Below are 21,283 nucleotides of genomic sequence, written 5' to 3'. Positions count from 1 at the left end.
TGACAGCATGCAAATTGAACTCAGGCACTTGAAGGGAGGGGACATTACTTCACTGAGTTACAAAGAGCTTATGTCCCTTGAGGATGCCCTTGAAAATAGCCTCATTTGAACCAAAACCTGCATCCTGCGCCAAAACCATGACCTACACTTATTCCAATACAATGAAACCAAAGTCAAAATGAGGTGCAATATAAACCAAAGAAACATGAATTATCAAGCACACCAAGTCAGAAATGCACAGGTGAACCAATACCATATGAATTCATGTGTACATGAGCAATATGATATTCATGATGTAGATGCTATAATGCATAAGCCAAAACACATGAACAATGCACATAAGTTCAGACCTGCAGGAATTGCATGAAACACTCCAAGGCATCCAACATGTTGCATCACCAAGACAACCATGCCAATGAATGTGCACTTGCAGCATAGCAGGACATAACAACCGTCAACATTCATCAAGCGACATTCCATGCCCAAGTGAAACAATTGGAGTAGACCTGCAGAACATATGATACATACTACATCAGAATCACAAACCATTTCACATATTGACCTGCTACAATAAGGCTGCAATTATCATGCACACTCAACAAGTCAGAGTTCAAACACATCAAATCCATTTTCATAAACCTGCAAACATTAACACACTGAACCAAGTCTGGACCAAAATGGACAGCTGCACCATAAGCCAATGCTTCATCAGGGTTGATGCTCATACACAAATCCTTCCCATTAAAAGAGTCTTGCAATAGTTGTTGCAGTTTGGGGATTCGGGGCGAGCCACCAATAAGGACCACATCATCTACACTACTTTTGTCCATTCCAGAATCCACAAAGGAGCTCTCAACGATCTCCATACACTTTTCAAAAGGGTCTATGCTGATCATCTCAAACTTTTCCCGAGTGATAGATGAAGATAACTCAATTCCCTGAAACAAAGCATTTACCTCAATAGTAGCAACAACAGCAAAAGAAAGAGTCTTTTTTGCCCTCTCACAGCTAGTTCGTAGCCTCCTCAAAGATCCCGGGTTTTCCTCTGGAGAAAAGCTTTTTCTTCACCCTTGTGATAACCGAAGCCATTCCTGCTTTAACCAATCTTCACTGAAGCTACAAAATAATTACCAAGCAGTAAAATTTCAAAGAATTCCCAATTTGGGCATAGAGACAAAAGCGAAGAAGAAAGCTTGAGTTCAGAATACCTTTTCGAATCTAGCATAAACAGGGCAATCCAAATCTGAACATCCAAAAAAGTAGTTCGTAGGGACGCCTCTTTTGAACCCAATGTACCAATTCGAAACCCTAATCAGCCGAGCATAAATAGAAAAGAAAGGAATCAGTGTGAGGGACGAAAAAATCGGAGAGAAAAAAGGGGAGGCGGACCAAATTCAACCAAGAACCCTAACCCCAAAATCGAAACATATCTGGATTAGAGAGGCGAAAGAGTGAAGTTCAGTTTTCATCGTCATCGTCACTACCAAATCGCCACCGGAGGTAAACTTCAGATTTCTTTAAAGCTGTGGGTATTGCGCATTTGGGAATGAGGTTGAGGATGTGAGGAGAGACGCGATTGAAAGAGGATTTTGGTGAGAGAAATGTGAGGTTTGGTGTGAGTGAGATTGTGAGTGTTGATGAGCTTTTTCGAGAGCAGAGAGAGATTTCATTGAGGGTGATCGAGTGAGGTTGAAGGCGATTGTTGAGAGTGTGAGAGAAAAGTGGGATTGGGAGAGAACGATTCTGTTACTATTCCAATTTATTTTTTCTTTAATTTGTTTTAAACAGAATAAGTTTTTGAAACCATTAAAATTTTTGTTTAAACTTCCTAAATAGTTAATAAATATTTCCTCCTTTTCAATTCATATTCCCATTGAAAAACCCAACAGCCAAGCGGCTGGGTTTAATTAGGGTAGTCCAATAGGTTTCTTTTTTATTAGTTTTTTTATTTTAATTCTTTTTTTAATTTATCTTGGTTTATATAGCTAATTTAGTATTAAAGTAATAACTAGTCATAAGTGGTCTGGTGGAGAGGGGTGTTTTCTATGGTCTTTAGTGGAGTGGGTTCGATACCTATGGGTAGTATTTTTATTTCTTTTAACATTTTTTTTTTATGTTTATGCTTTATTATATTCATAGTTTCATTATCATAACATAGATTTGTTTTCTTTTAATTGCATCATCCATTCAAAACCATTTTTTTAAATATGAAAATTACACTTTTCTCGATTCAATATCGAGCCCATTTTCACACCCTTGTAAGTCGATTGCTTTAAGCATCGCCGTCAACCTCACATAGCTTACTCTTGGGCTTTCTTACAATGAGCTGGTTCTCTTGCACTTACACTCATGCATTGCATTATTTGTTGTTTGGGCCCGATTTAATTATTTCATGATTTTTTTAATCCCCATTTGACAAAATGTACCCCACTCCCCCGATGTGTAATAATCTTGTACTATTTTATTTCTTTATTTGTTTGACTATTTAGTTAGATACTGACACAAGAATAAAATCAACGAATTTCAAAAAAATACAAAAATATGACTCGATCCAAAGTCGAGTATTTTTTCAATAAACAAATCAAGCCATTTCTCCCTCCTATTTCTTTTCCATTTCTTTCAAACTTTCACCAAACGCTTGATTCAACAACGTCAAGCCATTTTTTCTAATAAAAACTCAAAAAATATTAATTTATAGTTAAGACCTTTTCAATAAGATGGAAGTGGAACGTGGTGTATACCGCGCACTCCTGAGACTAGGATTCGAGATGTATATCTCGCCAATCCTAGCTCTCGCCATCATCCAAATTTATCCACTTTGTTTTCTCTCAAACACTCATTCAAATTTCTTTTAAACCTCCATCAATACTTGATCTAGGGTCAAGTCATTTTCACAACAAAACTCCAAAATACCTAATTCTTCTTTAACACTTTTTCAATAAAGGTGGAAATGGAACATGGTGTATACCGTGCACTCCTGAGATTAAGATTCGAGACGTATGCCTCGCCTATCTTAGCTCTCGCCATCGTCTAAAATTGTCAATGAGGTTTCTTCAAACCCTTTCTCAATCAAATTTCAAAATACTTAATTCCTATCTTAACCTCTTTCAATAAAGATGGAAATGGAACATGGTGTATACCGTGCACTCCTGAGGCTAGGATTCGAGATGTATATCTCGCTCATCCAAGTTCTCGCCATTACTCAAAACACATCAAACCAATCAATTTCTTTTCTCGCCGCCGTGCGATTGACCCTTCGAACCTTTTCTCAAACGAAAGGTACTTTGTTTCAAAACAATGCAAGGCAATGTTTTTCCACCTGTTTTGGGTAGTCCAACAATGTTTTCGTCGATTTGACACAAAGTAGCTTTCGCTAAAATCGACCAACAAACAAACATTTTTCTACCCAGAACTACGTAAGCCTTGATTTCTCTTTTGAGATACGTAGGAGCGGGATTTTTAAATCTTGTCAGGCCCACTAATAAAAAAACTTAGGTTTAGTCCTTCGTTAAAAAATCCAAAAACATTCTCTTCTCATCCTTTCTTTCTTTCCCACATAATAAATCGAAAAGCCTAACATTTCAACTAACACTAACGCACACAACTGACCTAATGGTTCCCGTTGAGTACAACGGACGTGAGGGGTGCTAATACCTTCCCCTTGCGTAATCAACTCCCGAACTCGGATATTGGTTGCGATGACCATATCTTATCCTTTCTTTTGTCTTGGGTTTTATCGATATTTCCCCTTTCCTTTTTAGGAATAAATAAAGTTCGGTGGCGACTCTGTTCAGTCCATCATTGTGAGCGTGCAATCGCGCTTCGCTTTGAAGTCGTATCCCCATTTTTTCGAGGTGCGACAGATGGCGACTCTGCTGGGGACTGACAATCCTAAGCGAGTCAAGCCTAGTTATGACGTTTGTGTGCCTTTGTTTGTTTAATTGTGTGGCTTTTCTTTATTGTTTTAATATCTTTATTGTTATATTGATATCTGTTGTATATTGGTTCTATTGTGATTGTTGGTACTTGGGTATTTGATTGCAAACCATGTGGGAAAGACTCTACACCCGAGTCTAGAGTGAAAAAACATAAGATAGGACGATGGTTGAGTAGTACGGACTCCCGAGGTGAATACTTCGTAAGAGTCGGTACGAGAACCTCACTTAGAGTAGATCCTTTTGCAAATATTGTTGCCCGAGGTGTATACCTCGTAAGCGCCGATGTTTCAAAGGGGTCCATGACTCTAAGGACCTTTTAGAACATTAAACCTTTGGCCAACTAGAAATGATGGTTGCGTAGTATGGATTCCCGAGGTGAATACTTCGTAAGGATCGATACGAGAACCTCGTCAGAATAGATTCCCTAGATGGAGTTGATGACTGGAAAGTATTTTCCGTAAGCGTCAAACAGTCTTTCAAATCCATGACTCTGAGTACCCTGTCTAGAACCCAATCGATGGTTGCGTAGTACGGACTCCCGAGGTGAATACTTCGTAAGGGTCGGTACGAGAACCTCACCCAGAATAGATTCCCTTGATGGAGTTGACGACCGGAAAGTATTTTCCGTAAGCGTCAAACATTCTTGTGAATCAATGACTCTGGGGATCCTTTGTAACAAGTATTGGGTGATCATAAGCCCGGAGCAACTCAGGTTCTGGTGAGTGACGATAGTTTTCATTGACGGTCTCATCGTCAATCCCTGCTACCATATTTCCCAGAGTTGGTTGAGATTCTGTTGGATTATTGATGCGGAAATGCTTCACGTACTTCTATGATCTTGGTGCTGAACCGACCTACATGTGTTATAGGCTAAATGGTGTTTGGCTATTGTGAAAGTGCAGGAGGATTCTACTGCATTCTATTAGCAGCCACGCAGGAAAAATACCGGATTCCGCTACAGCCATGCCGGCAGTTGTGATCTGCATCACATTGTTGTTTAATTAGAATGGAGCTTACCGCGGTTGAGAATGGCGTTCGCGGCATATTTTTCGTTGTTTCCTACGTACTTTTTGTTACATCGGGGGTATGGATGACTTTCGGTAGCTCATTTTCGGTTCTCACTTCTGTGGATCTTAACATCTCTCTTCAAATTCTGTGGAATAGTGAGGTGGAATGCAGGTGGCTCATGGATTCGTGATTGGGATAGTACTATTGGAAACTTGGAATCCGTGTGTTATTGAATTCAAATTGTGTATCGAATAGGAATGTATATGAATGCTTGAACTTGATTGGAATTTAAAAATGGTTGAATGAGACCTTAGAATCAAAGGCTTATGTACAAAATTGTTTATATCTTGAATGAACGATTTTTTTTTGTATTTAGTCATGTATTCTCAAGTCATGTGCTTTCATGTTGTGGTCCTTGCGTTGTTTATGTTGCAACTTTGGACATCCCATGAATGACTGACTTGTTCTAGATTTCCCTTGGAACTGTTGTCTTGTGAATTGGAAATATAACTTTGGATTTATACTTAAATTGGTGACTTTGAGATTTTGTTGGGGCTGGTCATCAAAGCTCACAAGTAAGCCTTCATTGGCCTTCTTGCACCTCCTCTTTCATCTAATGCGTCAGACCCCTAACAGACGTCAACCATGATGGACTGCATTAGGTCCATTAAATAACCTTACAACCATTTCATACTGAGACTTATAATTCCTGCAAGCAGGACACCAATGTGCAAAGAATTCAACAATATCAAACGTAGCAGGAGTATCCTTCAAAACAACATCAAAACTAGTTGCATTAAGCTCCACAGAATACTCCTGATCAATTCCATTTCGATCATCATCGCTATCCTCTTGAAGGATCGAACAATGTGAAGAGAGTAATGGATATGTTGATGTTTATTATCTTATTTTGATAATTTATTTCGCTTTCTGCGATGGCTTTTGGGGTTTTAGTTGGTGTAACAAAAATTGGTTTGATGGGGTGAAGGGTTTAGGATAAGGAAAAAAATGATGAGTCGACTTTGGCCAACTGATTGACCAAAAATCAATCTCTTTGTAGACTTGTCAATGTGATGTGTAATGGACAATGTAAAATGATATTGTATGAATGAAGTGAAAGTTTTCTTTGAATAAGAAAAGCTCTTATGGTCAATGCAACATGTTTTGATTCAAATGATCATTTCCCCCCAAATTCCAACTTGAACTCACTTTGAAACAAAGATCATGATCTTTTAAGCCAACGCATGAATCTTGAAAGATCCATATGATAACTTGAACAATCGATGCTCCGTAATCATAATCCACTTGTGAACTTGATGAATGACATGATGCAGATCCTAATGACCAAATAACCCCTCCCATGAGTTAGGGTGTCGCATCCCTCAAACCGAACCAACAATTTGTGACATATTTGATCATGGTTTTAAGCATACACCAAGAAATGAGGCTCATAACTCTTATGAACCGACAAGCTAGGGTTCTATACAGATTGAACCCCAAAATCCAGACTCCAAGGCCTCAAGCGTCTATCACCTGGGGTTCTGATCAATCACCAGTCCAAAAGTCTACCAAGTAAGGCATTTGAACACCAACTACCCCTTATTAGGGTTTCAAACCAAACACAAAGCTCCACCAACAAAATATCAAACCATGGGCCCACCATTAGGGTTTGACAACCGAGTCAGATACACAGGGGGTCAAACACAAGATCATATAGGAAGAAAGTCAGGAATTAGGGTTTCAACCTATAAAATGTGCAATACCATAAACTTCAATCCAGAACCCCAATTTTATCAACCACAAACCCTGAATCTATGATACCTGTTAGCAGATGTTAACCATGAATGAATGAATGAACATGAATGATTATGAATGATGTTAGATAGATATCAAGTTATAGTTATATGAAAAAAGCAAAAAGAAGAGAAATTTTGGGGGTATGATGATAACTTTTTCATGAAAAATCCAAATGAGGTCAAATTTGTGACCAAATTGAAGAGGTTTGAAAGAGATACAACTTTGATGAAGGAACTTTTTCCATTTGAAGTCCATAGAAAAAATTATTTAAGGTGGAAGAAGTGAACATTTGACTTGGGACTTAGAAAAGTTTCAAATATGTTTGATTTCTCAAACTTCCACCTCAAAATGCATCATGATCCAAGCTTCAAATGAAAAAGTATTCAACACGAAAGTTGTTCCCCTTGATCTTACCTTTCCAAAAAGTCCAAAATCACCTAATTTGGCCAAATATTGAAGGACTTGCGGATGGGTGCAATATGAGGTGCCATTTGCAAGAATTTCATGATCCAATTCAATTCAACAATGCATGGCTTACTGCAACACTTTCAGCATGACATGTACACACTTTTAGACCTTTTCTAATCATTCTTTGGGCTTTGCACACGTCCATGCTAGTTCGTGAAGGAAGTTGCTAATTTTGGACATTGAAATGAAAGTGTGTGAAAAGCACATGCATTGGCTATAAATAGAGAAGTAATGTGATTAGAACTTCATCAACACTTTGCCCAAGCTTTGTCAGATCAATCCATACCCTCCATTGCATAGAATTTATGAGGACTTCTTTTGAAATCGAGCTTGAACTTCATCTTATGTTTGGAAGTTCAAACTCCAGAAATTCACTTTCCTTTTCATCTCAATTGGTTTCTGCAAGCAAGAGGAAGAGAAAGCAAGAAAATCTAGATCAAGATCAAGTGAACTTGAATCAACTCGAAGGTGATTTTTCAGAAACTTCATCTCTTCGATTCTCTCTCAATTATTCACCATTCTTTGTGATTTTTGGTTGACTGAAGTCCTACCAATGTAGGCAAGAAGATTGAGTGCTTTGAGGTCAAATCGAAGTAACTCAGTTAATGATCCTCAAAATTCAAATCCATGTATCTTTTTATATACTTGGATTTAAAGAGAATTGAGGCCAGATTCGTGCTCCTGAGCATTTTTACTTCAAATTAGTGTATTCACTTTTCATTTTTCATGAAGTTGAGCCAGAACCATACCAGTGGTGATCATCGGAGAAGATGACCGGAGCTAGGACTCCGGTGGTGCGTTGGCAAAGTCCAAGCCATTTGATCTAATTCAAATGTTTTAATCTCAAGCGTTCATTGTGATTACCACACGTACAATGCATTGACCAAGGCGTATGGTGGAACGTGCACGTGTGACCATCAGATCTGTCACCTTAATTAATGAGGGAGATATGACGACCCTTGTTTTTTTGTATTTTCTGATTTTTTCATTTAATCCACTTATTTTGATTAATTCATATTAATTTCATTTTTAATCCAAAAAATATGGGACTTTCACCAAAAATCTTTAAATATTTTCCTCTTTCATTTTCTGAATTAAAATCATTTTTTGGATTAATTTTGATATTTTTCATGAATTAATTGTTTTTGTGCATATTTTAAATTGTTTAAAAATACTTTTGACTTTTCAAAAATCATGAAATGTTTTGTCTAAGGTCCTTTGACCTTGTTTCACCTTGGATAAATCTCTTGGCCATTTATTTGATGTTTTGAAGATGTTTTAGGTTTTGACCAAATTAAATTGAATTTAAATGCATTTTTAATTTGATTTTTAATTGTATAGAAATTATGTTGAGCCATTTTTATTGACTTGTGATGTTTGACTGTGTTTGGGCATTGGTCAAGGTTGAAGTGACTTTTGTTAAGTTAAAATAATTGGATTTAGGGGATTGATGAAATGTACATTTCATCTCCCAAAATGAATGAATGATTTTAATTTGATAAAATTCCTCCCAAGACCAATTTGTGTTTCTCTCATCTCCCCTCCCTCTTAATCTTCAATCCCATTCTTTCCCATCCCTTTCATTGGCCAATGAAATCTCAACATTCTAAGGCTAATTGGTTTAGATGAACCAATACAAGCATGGATGAGATAGGTTCATCCTTTTGATCTTTTCTTTTAGTGTGTGGTATGTTTTAGGAATTTGGTCCATTATACCAAATCTCTAACATGCATTAGCACCTAAATTTTTATTGTCCGATCTCAGATAGTTGTGACTTCTACATAAGTCCAATTACGATTGCTTAACATAAAGCTAAATTTGACCCTAAAGGCATAACATTCTAGTAAGTGAGATTGTAAGTCTCTCATTTTTCATGGTATTGTGTGGAAACTTGGCCTTTTTCCCTTCCTTTGGAAGATGTTTTGGTTCAAGGATCCATGCTTGTGAATAGATGGTTGAGTATTCTCCAAAGAATGACTTAATCAATTAAAAAGTAAAACATCACTAACATCTAATCAACTAACAATTGACTAACCTGTATTAACATTGCTTTTATTTTCAAGTCATTTACTTTATGCAATTTAAATTCAAGTCATTTATCATTCATTTTCCATTTACATAACATTTAATTTGTTTATGTTTATGTCATCTTCACTTTGCTCATTTGAGCCATATATTGTGATTGTATATATTTGTTTTTGTATTTTGTTTGTGTTTGTGGTCTTAGGACCTTAAAATACTTAATAAACAACAAAAACCCTAAAAAATGTTTGTGTGGACTGTTGGGTTTGATATGAGCTTTTGGACTTAGAATTAGGCAACATTCCCTATGCAAAAGGACTTGGCCAATGCTAACATTTCTAAGATCAAGTTATTGTGATTTGGGTTTTCATCTGATGCAAGTATTGGGATCCACTTGAATTCATCTGCTACATGGTCTTGATGCAATTGTTACTTTGATCTCATGCCTAATGTCTTATTCTGAGCAAAAATCAAGAAGTATTTCATCTGATACGTGAGAAAACAAAGAAAGCTGTTAGCTATAGATTTTCTTGCTTGGATGTGGCCATCTTTATTTGATGTCTTGTTCTTCATACTGCTAATTGCTTGCTGATTATTGCTTGATTCAAAGTTCAAAGGGAACATAGGTTTTCTATATGACATTCTTGTCTACTGGATTGCATCTCATTGGTCAGATCTTTTCAACTCTTAACTTTTAATTTTATGCTTAGGATTAGTCTCTTCATCTTCTCCCACTTCTTAAATTTCAAAATCTCCCCCCCCCCCCCCCCCCCCCTTTTCAAAAACTTTCTTTGCGTGTGATTTCAAAACTTAGACCTTATTTCAAATTAGAAACTTTGGCCTTATGCCATTGCATTTTAAAACTCTTTTCTTAAATCAAACTTGTAAATGAACCTAATCATATTGACTTAAAATTTCAAAAGACATAGAAAAAAGAGCTAACACTCATTCAAACTTTTAGGCCTTTTGTGCCTCTTTTAAGCTTAACTTTTGATTAAAAGAAATCCACTCATTTTGAAATTGATACCACGAACTACGAGGTTTTAATCCCTCATTTTTATGTTGGTATGTAGGCACAAGTCCGAAGGTCTTGTCAAACACTAGAATTGTCATAATTAGAATTATTGATTCAATAACTATAAAAATTGTCAAAAGACCATTTTACCCTTTAGGGGTAATTTTGGACATTTTTACTCATATGCTCCTTTAGGATTAGAATTTAACTTAGAAATTTAATCAATTCTTAACAATAACATGTCCCTTTAGGAATTAACATAGAGTTTTAATCATATGTTCCCTTAGGAATAACTTGTGAATAATTCTAACCCTTAGATTAGGATTAACCTAGTTCTCAAAATCAAATCAAACCCTCGATTCAACTTGATCAAAATCAATTTTGACCAATTAAATCCTCAAACTTGTATAATCCCTCAGTATAAATTGAGTGACCAAAAGACCCTTGGTCACTTAATAAGACTTTCCTTCTAAGCTGTGGAACTCGAAGCCTCAAATCAAGATCCTCAATCAAGGCATCCTCAGTCATACCAAGCATCGGATTATACAAGTGCTTCAAAGGTGGAAAACTAGAAGAGCTTGTTAAATCAAAGTTGGAAATGTGTGGAATGAGTCTTAAGTAATAGAGAAGGAATGGATTTGGATAATTCCTACCCCCATTCTGGATATCTTTGGGTATGGGACGAATGACCCATCGCTCATCGTATTCACCTCTATTCATAGACTTTAACACAATCCCGATCATACGATTGACAAGTATCTCTCTCTTCATAAAGCAACAAAGAAAAGCAAGGACTACATTAACAACTTATCAATCATGAATCGAGTTGTACGATACAAGCCTTAAGCAATAGAGAAGGAGTGGGTCTGGAGAATTCCTACCCCCATTCTGAGTATCTTTGGGTATGGGACGAATGACCCAGTGCTCATTGTATTCACCTCTATTCATAGACTTTAGTGCGATTCGAATCGAACGATTGATAAGGTCTTCATCCATACAAGAAACAACTACAAAGATTCTCCTCCCTCCACTTGAAAGTTATGACGAGAGTTACATGCCACGAGCCTTAAGTAGTAGAGAAGGAATGAGACTGGAGCTTTCCTACACTCATTATGGATATCTTTGGGTGCAAGACGTTTGACTTGTTACTTATCATATCCACCTTTACTCATAGACTTTAGTTTGATTCATATCAATAACTATCAAGTCTCTTAATTATCCATTTATATTCCTCTCAATTCAATCATTCAATCATATTCTTTTGCCTCCAATCATTCTTGCTTTCAGCCCTAGTGGGTTGAACTACGAAAGCTCTGATTTCCTCATTCCACAATGAGGATACATAGGCAAGAGAATTCAGATTCTTCGCGAGCTACCTTATCTATTTCTACCTTATTTATCAATCAATCATTCTCCATTCATTCTATCAATACCATCTTTTCGAGATCAATCATATCTCTCCTTGGACTTATTGTCTATCCTTTTGGGGTGTCTTAACGACAATCCACCTCATCAATCGAGAGTTGTTTGGGGCTATGCCCAAACACTTAATTCAATTTTTCTTTTTGGCTTTACTCTATAGTGGCGGTCTTACTAGTCCACGTATTGGTAAATGCCTACCTTGCTCTTCGATTCAGAGTTTATCTCCTTCTTGGACCCAATATACTATCCTTCGTTGATCTTGAATTGTTTTTCCCCATCCAGCGATAAATTATTCCTTGTACTATCCAGCACTGCAATCATTCCTTGAATTGGCGTTTGTCTTGTGAGCCCTCGTCGCTTAGACAAATATCTCTCTCCTCGTTTCATGGCAGTTAACCTCTGAAATTGGGTTTGTCTCGTGAGTCCCCTATCGCTTAGACAAATACCTTTTTACACCATTCTGTTGGCACAAGTCACACTTTTCATCACTGTATGTCTCTTCCTTTCTATTCTCGTGGTTCCGAACTACAATTTCTATGACTTTCTCATTGCACAATGAGAATACGTAGGAACGAGGATGCGAAACCTTGGCGAACGTACTCCTAATTATTTCTCCTTCGCCTTAGGGAACCATTCATATCTTTCACAATCCATTATCTACCTTCGATCATAAATCGTTCACCCAGGGACATATTATTCCTTTGACATCGAAATACACCTTCTTTGGAATTCCGTATACACCCTTTTAGGACGCTTAACGAAAAGTCCACATTTCTACCTAGAGTTGTTTGGGCTACAACCTCAAACATTTAATTCCTGCTTTTTTGGCTAAACACCCTATAATGGCGGTCTTACTAGTCCACGTATCGGTTAAAGTTGTTTCCCTCTATGGTACAAATTCCATTTCTCTTATGGATTCCAATACACTTTCACCTTTCAATTTCAAACCATACTTCCTCAGTCACTTGTCACCAGATATTCATTTTTGTGACTTCGGTCACTTCATTCCATTCATCTCCATGATGCACTCGTATTCTACCTTCGTTCACTCCACATGATATACCAGTTATCTTTGAGCCAAATACACTACCTCGTTGCGCTCCTCCTCGCGTCACCTTGTGAACCAAGAGATGTTTGGGACTGTGCCCAAACACCTATTTCTTTGTCTTTTTGGCTTTACCCTACAACGGCGGTCCTACTAACCCGCGTACTGGTAACAACCACCTTACTCTTGGGTTCATCTTTTCACACTTGTTGGAGTTCAAAACACATTATCCTTTAGTTTAGACCATACCTTTATCACAATTCTTTTCACCTCCCGCCTCTAGTTCCTTGAACTACGAAGCTCTAAATTCCTCATTGCACTATGAGGATACGTAGGCATGAGGGCCCCAATCCTTACCGAGCACTTTATCTATTTCTTTTCCTTTTCCCATTCTTTTGCGAGTAATCTTTAGATATCACACCTATTCGAGCGAGAACAATCAAAATGGTTCCCATGGAGTACCATGGATGTTTAGGGTGCTAATATGTTCCCCTTGCATAACCAACTTCCTTACCCAGCATATCTCTTTCCCCCTGATTTTATCGATGTTTTCCCATCCCTTTCGGGGATAAGTAAAGTTCGATAGAGATTCTGTTGTATGTTCGAGCGTGCGATGCGTTCAAGTGTATTTCCGCTAGCTTTAGTATGCCTTCAACTAACTTGAACTCAAAAGACTTTAAACTTGTTCACTCTTACGCAGATTCCACTAGATCCCCTAAAGCTAAAATTTTGAAGTGTGAGATCTTACATGGCACAATTGCGCCTAGAGCTGCTTCTTTCTCTTCTCGTGGTCCAAATCTAGTGGTTCCAGATGTAAAGAAACTGGACATAAGTTCCCCAGGAGTGGATATCTTGATGCATTTTGACCTTTAGCCCCACATTCTTCTAGCGTTGGTGACACTAGAAAGGTTAGTTATAGAATAATGTCATACCCCAATTTTGTTTAGGCAGTTTGAAATTTTCATTAGCATTTATAACCAGAAAGCATGATGCACAAACTCAGAGCTTAGGGATCTCACTAGAGGAGGGAATTAGATTTGTCTTATTATCACCTTAATATGGGTTTCACCAAGCATCAAACCCTAATTACCATATCTCTTTGCATTATGGATTTTGGCCAACTTGTATCTTGGAATCTAGAATTCATCAAGATTCTATGATAAGTAAGAAGCTCATTCTACATATACTTAGTGATCACATGGGTCATTTTATTGATGTGTACTTAATTAAAACTTAAATAGATGTTGCATAAGCTTGATTGGTTGTTGGTTATCTATTCATTATAGTGCATATCATCATAGTATGTGTCATTACTTACTTCATTCACAAGTTACCTTGAAAGCTTGCACCTCATTGACTCAGGATCATCTAAAAATATCGCATGGTTCATGAGTACAAGGTGCATCTTACAAACAAATCCTTTGAGTGGTTTAACTTATAAGTTTGGTGCATCATCTTTGGTCCATTATAATCTCATTTCAAGCATTTTATGTTGAATTTGCATCTTGTCCACCTAAGTTGACTTTTGGTTAACTGTTGACTTTTTGGTCAACGAGTTGACCAAACTCAACAAGCTAATGATGATTGGTCTAAGATAGACTGTTGGTATTCCGTTTCCATTGATAACTATCATGTTGAGTTATTTAAGTCATAACATGAAAGGTTTCATTAAGTCAAGGTTAGGTGTCCATTTTTGTATTGGATGATTCAAAGTGACAATTGGGCTAGTCCATATAAACTTCATACATAACATGGCATAATTTGGTCTAATGAAGAGAGAAACTTGAATTAAAGGTTTCAATCACAAACTTTGAGCTACATAGTTGAACCACAAAATCTGAGTTACAAACATAAGTGTTTCAATTTCATTACTAAAGGCATAACATATAAGTTTGTCATTTACATAGAAATTACATGGTTTATTACATCACAATCAAGCCAAATGAAAGGAGGAAGATTCAAATTGGCAGCCACAAAGCACCCTATTATGATGCGTCCCTAGATGCCATTTCCTTTCATTTTTCAAGTTACATCAAATTCACGTTAAACCGACAACTCGAAGCCATTTGTAGCCTGCAAAGTGAAGGCTAACAGTAGGATATAGGACTTGTTTCTATTATTAAGAGAAGATCCTACAAAGAGCCAAATAGTAGTACAAAGTTACAAATAGATTTTTGCTACAAAAGTACAAGGATTCAATAAAATTCAAAATTACTTCAGCACAATAGCACAAGGGGACTTTGGTTGCAACCCATCCAAAAGCAAGGATGCATGTCAGAATATTAGGTCAAAAGTTCACTCTAGAAAAATGCCATTTTGCAAGAATAACCGTGTCAACCTTAAACCTACAAGCTAATATCCACCAAACACTGTTAAACTGCAAAATAAGGATAAAATTGCAACATGTAGAATCAAGAGAAAAAAATGGATTAAGGTTACATCATAGCAGCTGCTACTCACAATATCTACAATCCATCAGCATAAATAATTGATTTGATGAACACCAAAGGCACAAGCCAAAATGAATGTAAGCGCACCATCAAGCAAATAACCGGAATACATATCACAAGTTAAGATCCCATAAAATACAAAATAATGCATAGAAGTTGTGATACTTAAGCACCAAGAAGATTCTATTCAGAAAACTCATATACTTGAGGGAATCAAACATTTTACTCATAGTCCACATAACTTTCAGGAAAAGACTCTCACTCATTACAGACAAAAGAAATTCGATTTGCCCTCAATAGATTGGGGAACATACAATTGGCACAACCAAATCTAAGAAGAATTTCCTCTCCAACAAAATGATCTTTCACATTTTGACAACTTATGATTCGTACCTAATAACCAGGACCACACACCTCACTCTATAAAAGAAGAACATTCAATCACTGAAAAAAGAAGGAGGTCCTATTGTTACCCTGCCAAAATATATACTCAACCTCACTAAAGCTTTTCTTCAAAACCTTTTCAGAGCTCATATCAGAGCTCTAAACAAGGTAAGCTTAAATATTCAACACTCTCACCGAATACGACAATGTCAACATAGCTAGAAACCATAAAGCCACAGATAAGAAGAAGGAAAAGTTGAACTGAGATCCAAGTAGAGCAGAGGGATTTGAGTTTTTTACCTCACTGTAATTTCTTATCAAACTAGCTCTGATCTTGTAAGCTTTCCTCCTTTCCTTGATTTCTCATTACCATAATGTTCGCCTATTGAGAAAAACCCACATACCAACTGCTTGATTCATTATATCATCTTAATTTAATTTCGGTTTCAAAAAATAGGGTTTCCTCGGATCATGTTTTTGTTTGTGCTTAGATTTTGTTTCTATTGTGATGTCAAAGTTGATATGTTATTGAACGTTTTATGAGGCTTCTTTTTGTGGGAATCGGTAAGCCTGATTTGACTTAATGGTGAGGATTTTTTTAAAATTGACTTTAGATTGGGTTTAGAGATGAAATTTAAGGGGGGGGGGGGGTTCGTGTTATATTCAAGGGGTTTAGGGTTGTTCGAGAGCCAGAGAAGATGGTGGCGCTACCTCCGATCGCCACCCTTCTCCGGCCATGTTGATTTGAGAAGATGATAGGAAGAGAGGAAATTTGAGAGGTCGGGAAAGGGAATTTTGAAATGGAGAATTTGTTTGTTGAGTATCATGTTTTATTCCCCCTTTATTCATATTTGTTAGCATTTAATGCCAAGTGTAAGCAATGTTGGGACCCACATAGGATGTCCCTCTTATCTATTATGATTCATTGCCTCGTTTGCTGTTATTTTTTACTGATAGTGTTCTTTAAGCATTAATTATTCTTGCATGATTCCTTCAGCTTCCCTCATTGACGGTTTTGGTTCCCCATGGGAATCAATAGGGACAGCTAGGTTTCTTTTGTTTTTTCCTTGTTCACAAGAAAACAAATTTGGGTCGTGTGGGAAGCCTGATCCAGCGCACCTTCCCCTTCTTCAGCTTTGCTCCTCAGTATGTGGTTATGTGTGTCTGTGGGCCTTGACTTATGGCCCAATGCATCCTAGGGTGGGCAACACCCACCATTACAATTGCAACCCCCCTTTTACTGCTTGGTGCACCCCAAGTGGGTTGTTTGGGTTTTGGATGGGCCATTTTGGTTGTTTTTTGCACATATTTTCTATTTTTCTTTCTTGTATAAATAGTTAATGGATTTATTTGATTTAGTTAGATAATTATATATTTTTTATTTTTAGTTAATTAATATTTTGATTATTTTTATTAATTACGTTAGTTGTTTATTTATTTAATTACGCAATTGTTTTTTTAGAAATTTTTGAGTTATTATCTTATGCTTTTATGATTAGTTCACTTGAGCATTTTTTTTTCATTTTTTATCTAAACCATGTGTGGCGTTTTATCTTCATGACGATACCCAGTTGTTAATTACTCCAAGCATTACAATCACATTAACTATCCAAATGGTCAAATAATTCTCGATTCAATGTCGAACCCCAATTCCATACCTTTGTAAGTCAATTGCTCTTAGCATCACCATCAACCTCACATAGCTTACTCTTGGGCTTTTTTACAACGAGACTCGTTGATACACTTACACTCATTCTCTTGTATTTGATTGATCAAGTTAACTTCAATCCTTTCGTTACCTCATACCTTTATTATAAATATAATCCAATTTATCAGCAAACACAAATTTAAAACCTCGATCCAACATCGAGTATTTTTATTCAAATCAAACTAAAATAACTAATCACTATTAAACACCACTTCATTTAGAAATGAATAGGGGAGTGGTTTTGAGCCTTCAACTCCTCTCCTCAATTGGTTGAGTACGCGTTCCCTTACTCGATTGTTATTTATCTAAAAAACTTTTAAACTCAATTGAATCAAACAATTTTCATAATAAACTTAACGAAAAGGGAGATGGTCTAGAGCCTTCGATTCCCATCCCCAAATACTTGGATATGAGTTTCCTTACTCATTTATTCGAGCATTTATCGTTTATCTAAAATACATCAACCATACACAAATCTATTTTCATAATTACTTAGATGAAAAAGAAAGTGGTCTAGAGCCTTCTATTCCCTTTCCTGGATACTTAGATACGAGTTGCCTTACCCGGTCATCCGAGTATTTGTCATCCATTTAAAATACCTTAACTACTATCAAACCTTTTTATAATTAAGGATGAAAAGGGAGATGGTCTAGATCCTTCGATTCCTCTCCTCAACTATTTGGATACGAGTTGCCTTACTCAAATATCTGAGTAATCGTCATCCAAAAAAAAATTCAACATATTAATTCAACTTATCACCCCGTTTGGTCAAAACTCTTTTCAGAAAGATCACTGTTCAATCCTTTCTAACACGCATAACAAACTAGTGCTTAAGCCTCCGCCGAGAGTAGACAAGCCAATGTTTAGCCTCTAGGACATGATCTAAATAGTTGTTCATTAAAAAAACACTGATAAACCATAGTTCCCCGAACTATGAATGCTCATATTTCCTTATTGCACTATAAGGATACGTAGGCACATGATTGAGAGATCTTGGCGAGCACACTAATAAAAAACCTCCCGTTTTCCCCTTTTGAGGTTTCCATTCATTTCTCTTTTTATTCTTTTATTCACTAAAAAAACTAATAACATTAGCTAACATTTAAATCAAAAATTAGACTAAGTGGTTCCCATTGAGTACAATGGACATGAGGGGTGCTAATTACCTTCTCCTTGCGTAATCGACTCCCGAATCCGAATATGGTTGCGATGACCATTATTCTATTTTTAAAAGGTTTTATCGATATTTTCCTATTCCTTCATTGGAATAAATAAAGTTCGGTGGCGACTTTGTCTGAACTAATTTTTCCACGACCATCGCGAGGGATCGTATTTTTCGAGATGTGACAGCTAACGACTCTGCTAGGGACTTATGCTTCAAGCGAGAGAGAGTCAAGCATAACTTAATTCAATTTGCTTTTGAATGCTAATTTTGTTTGTTTGTTTTCTTTATTATGTTATTAATGTTTCTCTATAATTGCTATTTTGTGATATATTGATTGATTCTTATTTTGCTATTGGGGCTCTCTGATTGTTGGCATTTTATGAGATAGGCTCTCTATGAAATTCTAGTTATCAGACTTTGGACGTCACACTGGTTGTTATGACATCCAATTCTGCACAGACAGGGATTATGCAGAACTTAACAGTAAATGCAGTAAATAACACAAGTAATTGTTCACCCAGTTCAGTCCAACATGACCTACATCTGGGGGCTACCAAGCCAGGGAGGAAATCCACTATTAGTAGTATCAATTCAAAGCTAAACTCACCCGTTTACAACTTATCACTTAATCCCTACCCAATGCAATTTCAATCTTAACCTAAGATCAGAGTTCCTACTCACTCCCCCTCAATCATCTCAGTGATATTAAAGACACTTTGAAGTCACACTTCAAACACAACTCTTGATTATGCTTCACAGCTTAAATCAAGATACACAGCACTCACGCTTAAAAGCTTTGAGTGACACAACACTTACAACTCAATGAACACCCTATGCCAAAGCAATCATCTACTTGATAATGGCTTGGCTTACAAGATACGTCTAATACTAGACTCACAAAAATACAGCAGTGAAGTATGATGGACACACTAAATCTTCACGCCTCAAAATCCCTGAAACTGAATGAAGGAACGCCTTCCTTTTATATTGCAGTGTCCTGGGATTTTGCACCTGTATTCTCCTGAATTTAAGGTCACACAAGTTCCCATAAATTCAACATTTAGGTTACTAACAAATAGGCTATTTGTTAGGTTCATTGAATGTAGCTTGGTTGTTGATTTCCTGGATTTTCTCTCAGCTGTTGAATCCCTAAAGAATAGCCTGAGAAAAAGCTGAAACAGAAAACTGAACAACCTACAATTTAGCATATGCTGTCAGGCATGAATGTCACGACATTCAGCTTGACATCAAGGTCCATATGCTGAGTCTGTTTTTCCAGAAAACAGACTGTACAATTTTGCTGGCCTGTACATGATCAAAATGACCATACTACAGTAACAGCTTACATTAATAAATGTCAAAGTGTCCAACTTAACATTTACACATTTGGCCTTAAGTTAGTTCTGTTATTCTCTTGAAGAACAAACTAAGTTACATGCTGAAGTATAACAGAACACCACTCTGTCTAATCTTCAGCAGCTGCTTTCAATGATGAATGTCATAACATCCAGTTTGACATTCAGTCAGTAGGCCTTATGCCAGGTCTGGTTCTTCCTTGATAACCAGACTGCACTTAAATACTAAGTTCTAACAGAACTCCTGCTGTTCTATTCCTTAGTATCTGTTGACAGGTATGAATGTCACAGCATCCAGTTTGACATTCAATAAATCCTGTGTTAGCTAGTCCTGCAGTAACTACAATGTAGTTACACGTACATGTCATGACATCAGTCAAGACATTGGTACCCATCTAGTGTTTTACCATATAATGCAGCCAATTAAACACCTACAAACTCCCCCTTTGGCAAATTTTTGGCTAAAACACTTTGATCCCCATAACAGAGTTCATGGCAGCGGAATCACACACCTAGCAGGAAATAATACTAGCTAATACACTCAGAGTGGCAGCACACTCACACACATGGAAGTTAAATAAAAACTTCACATAGCAGCACACACATATTAGAAGTTGCACCTAAACTTCAACACCAGTTGCAAAGGATATTAGAAGTTGCACCTAAACTTCAACATAGCAGCACACACATATTAGAAGTTGCACCTAAACTTCAACACCAGCTGCAAAGGATATTAGAAGTTGCACCTAAACTTCAACATCAGCTGCAACGGGGGGAATCTTCAGATCTGTCATGAGAGTCTGTTGTAGAGACCCACTCTGTTTGTCAGGGGTAGTAGTGGTGGTTATTACTCCCCCTTTTGTCAAAAATGTTGCCAAAGTCAACAACATAGCCAGAGCACAATGACAGAGTTCCAGACTTGGTTTTACTTCACAGTTTCAACCAAGTTCACAACCACTTGATCTTGCTTCACAGCTTCGATCAAGTAATCACCCACTTTTGCTTTACAGTAGGTACCACCATATCAGATGCCATGATTTTGTTTCTGACATCCAGAACCACTCCGGCATGAACAACATCCTTGAACTCCTGCAGGTACATTGGCCTTCTCACAGTAGGGTGTCTCCTTACCCTCTTGTATCCACCCTTGTTGCAAGTAGCATAGGTATGATCTGGTGACCAATCATAGCCTAGTACAAATTGTTTAATAGGCAGAGATATTAAACAATTTATCCCAAACATCAGTGGTTGCTATAAGGTCTCAGAGAGACATATTCCCAGTTTGCTCCTTAAATTTTCAAACTGAGTAGCATCCAGCGCCTTTGTAAATATGTCAGCCAGTTGAAGCTCCGTGGCTACATGTTCCAAAGTGATCACCTTGTCTTCCACCAGATCTCTGATGAAGTGGTGCCTAATGTCAATATGTTTGGTCCTGCTGTGTTGGATGGGATTCTTGGAGATATTGATGGCACTGAGATTATCACAGAACAATGTCATGACATTTT

The 21,283-nt window shown here is 37.1% G+C and overlaps 1 protein-coding gene and 1 long non-coding RNA gene across 2 annotated transcripts; both read right to left on the bottom strand.

The window, feature by feature from the left end:
- Positions 1–454: 454 nt before the first annotated feature.
- LOC127138209 (heat shock cognate 70 kDa protein) lies at positions 455–1,089 on the bottom strand. The gene is made up of 3 exons (XM_051064600.1): positions 1,069–1,089; positions 640–938; positions 455–506 (listed from the first exon to the last, which is right to left on the bottom strand). The coding sequence occupies exons 1-3, from the start codon at positions 1,087–1,089 to the stop codon at positions 455–457; spliced, it is 372 nt and encodes a 123-aa protein (XP_050920557.1).
- Positions 1,090–14,554: 13,465 nt separating this feature from the next.
- On the bottom strand, positions 14,555–16,528 carry LOC127076789 (uncharacterized). The gene is made up of 2 exons (XR_007786871.1): positions 15,851–16,528; positions 14,555–15,068 (listed from the first exon to the last, which is right to left on the bottom strand). It is a non-coding gene; the product is annotated as an uncharacterized LOC127076789 (long non-coding RNA).
- Positions 16,529–21,283: the final 4,755 nt, after the last annotated feature.

The sequence above is a fragment of the Lathyrus oleraceus genome, chromosome 4 (genome assembly GCF_024323335.1).
Source record: "Lathyrus oleraceus cultivar Zhongwan6 chromosome 4, CAAS_Psat_ZW6_1.0, whole genome shotgun sequence".
In the NCBI taxonomy this organism is placed as follows: domain Eukaryota; kingdom Viridiplantae; phylum Streptophyta; class Magnoliopsida; order Fabales; family Fabaceae; genus Lathyrus; species Lathyrus oleraceus.
Note: the sequence above shows the minus strand (reverse complement) of the source record. Positions and strands in the feature narration are given on the sequence as shown.

Excerpts from the sequence above, each read along its gene's own strand:
- LOC127138209 (XM_051064600.1), bottom strand. The coding sequence starts at position 1,089 with ATGGCTTCGGTTATCACAAGG. Across the intron at positions 939-1,068 it reads TGGCTTCGGTTATCACAAGG|GGAATTGAGTTATCTTCATC; the intron begins GTGAAGAAAAAG and ends GCTTTGTTTCAG. Across the intron at positions 507-639 it reads CAGTGTGTTAATGTTTGCAG|GTCTACTCCAATTGTTTCAC; the intron begins GTTTATGAAAAT and ends TATGTTCTGCAG.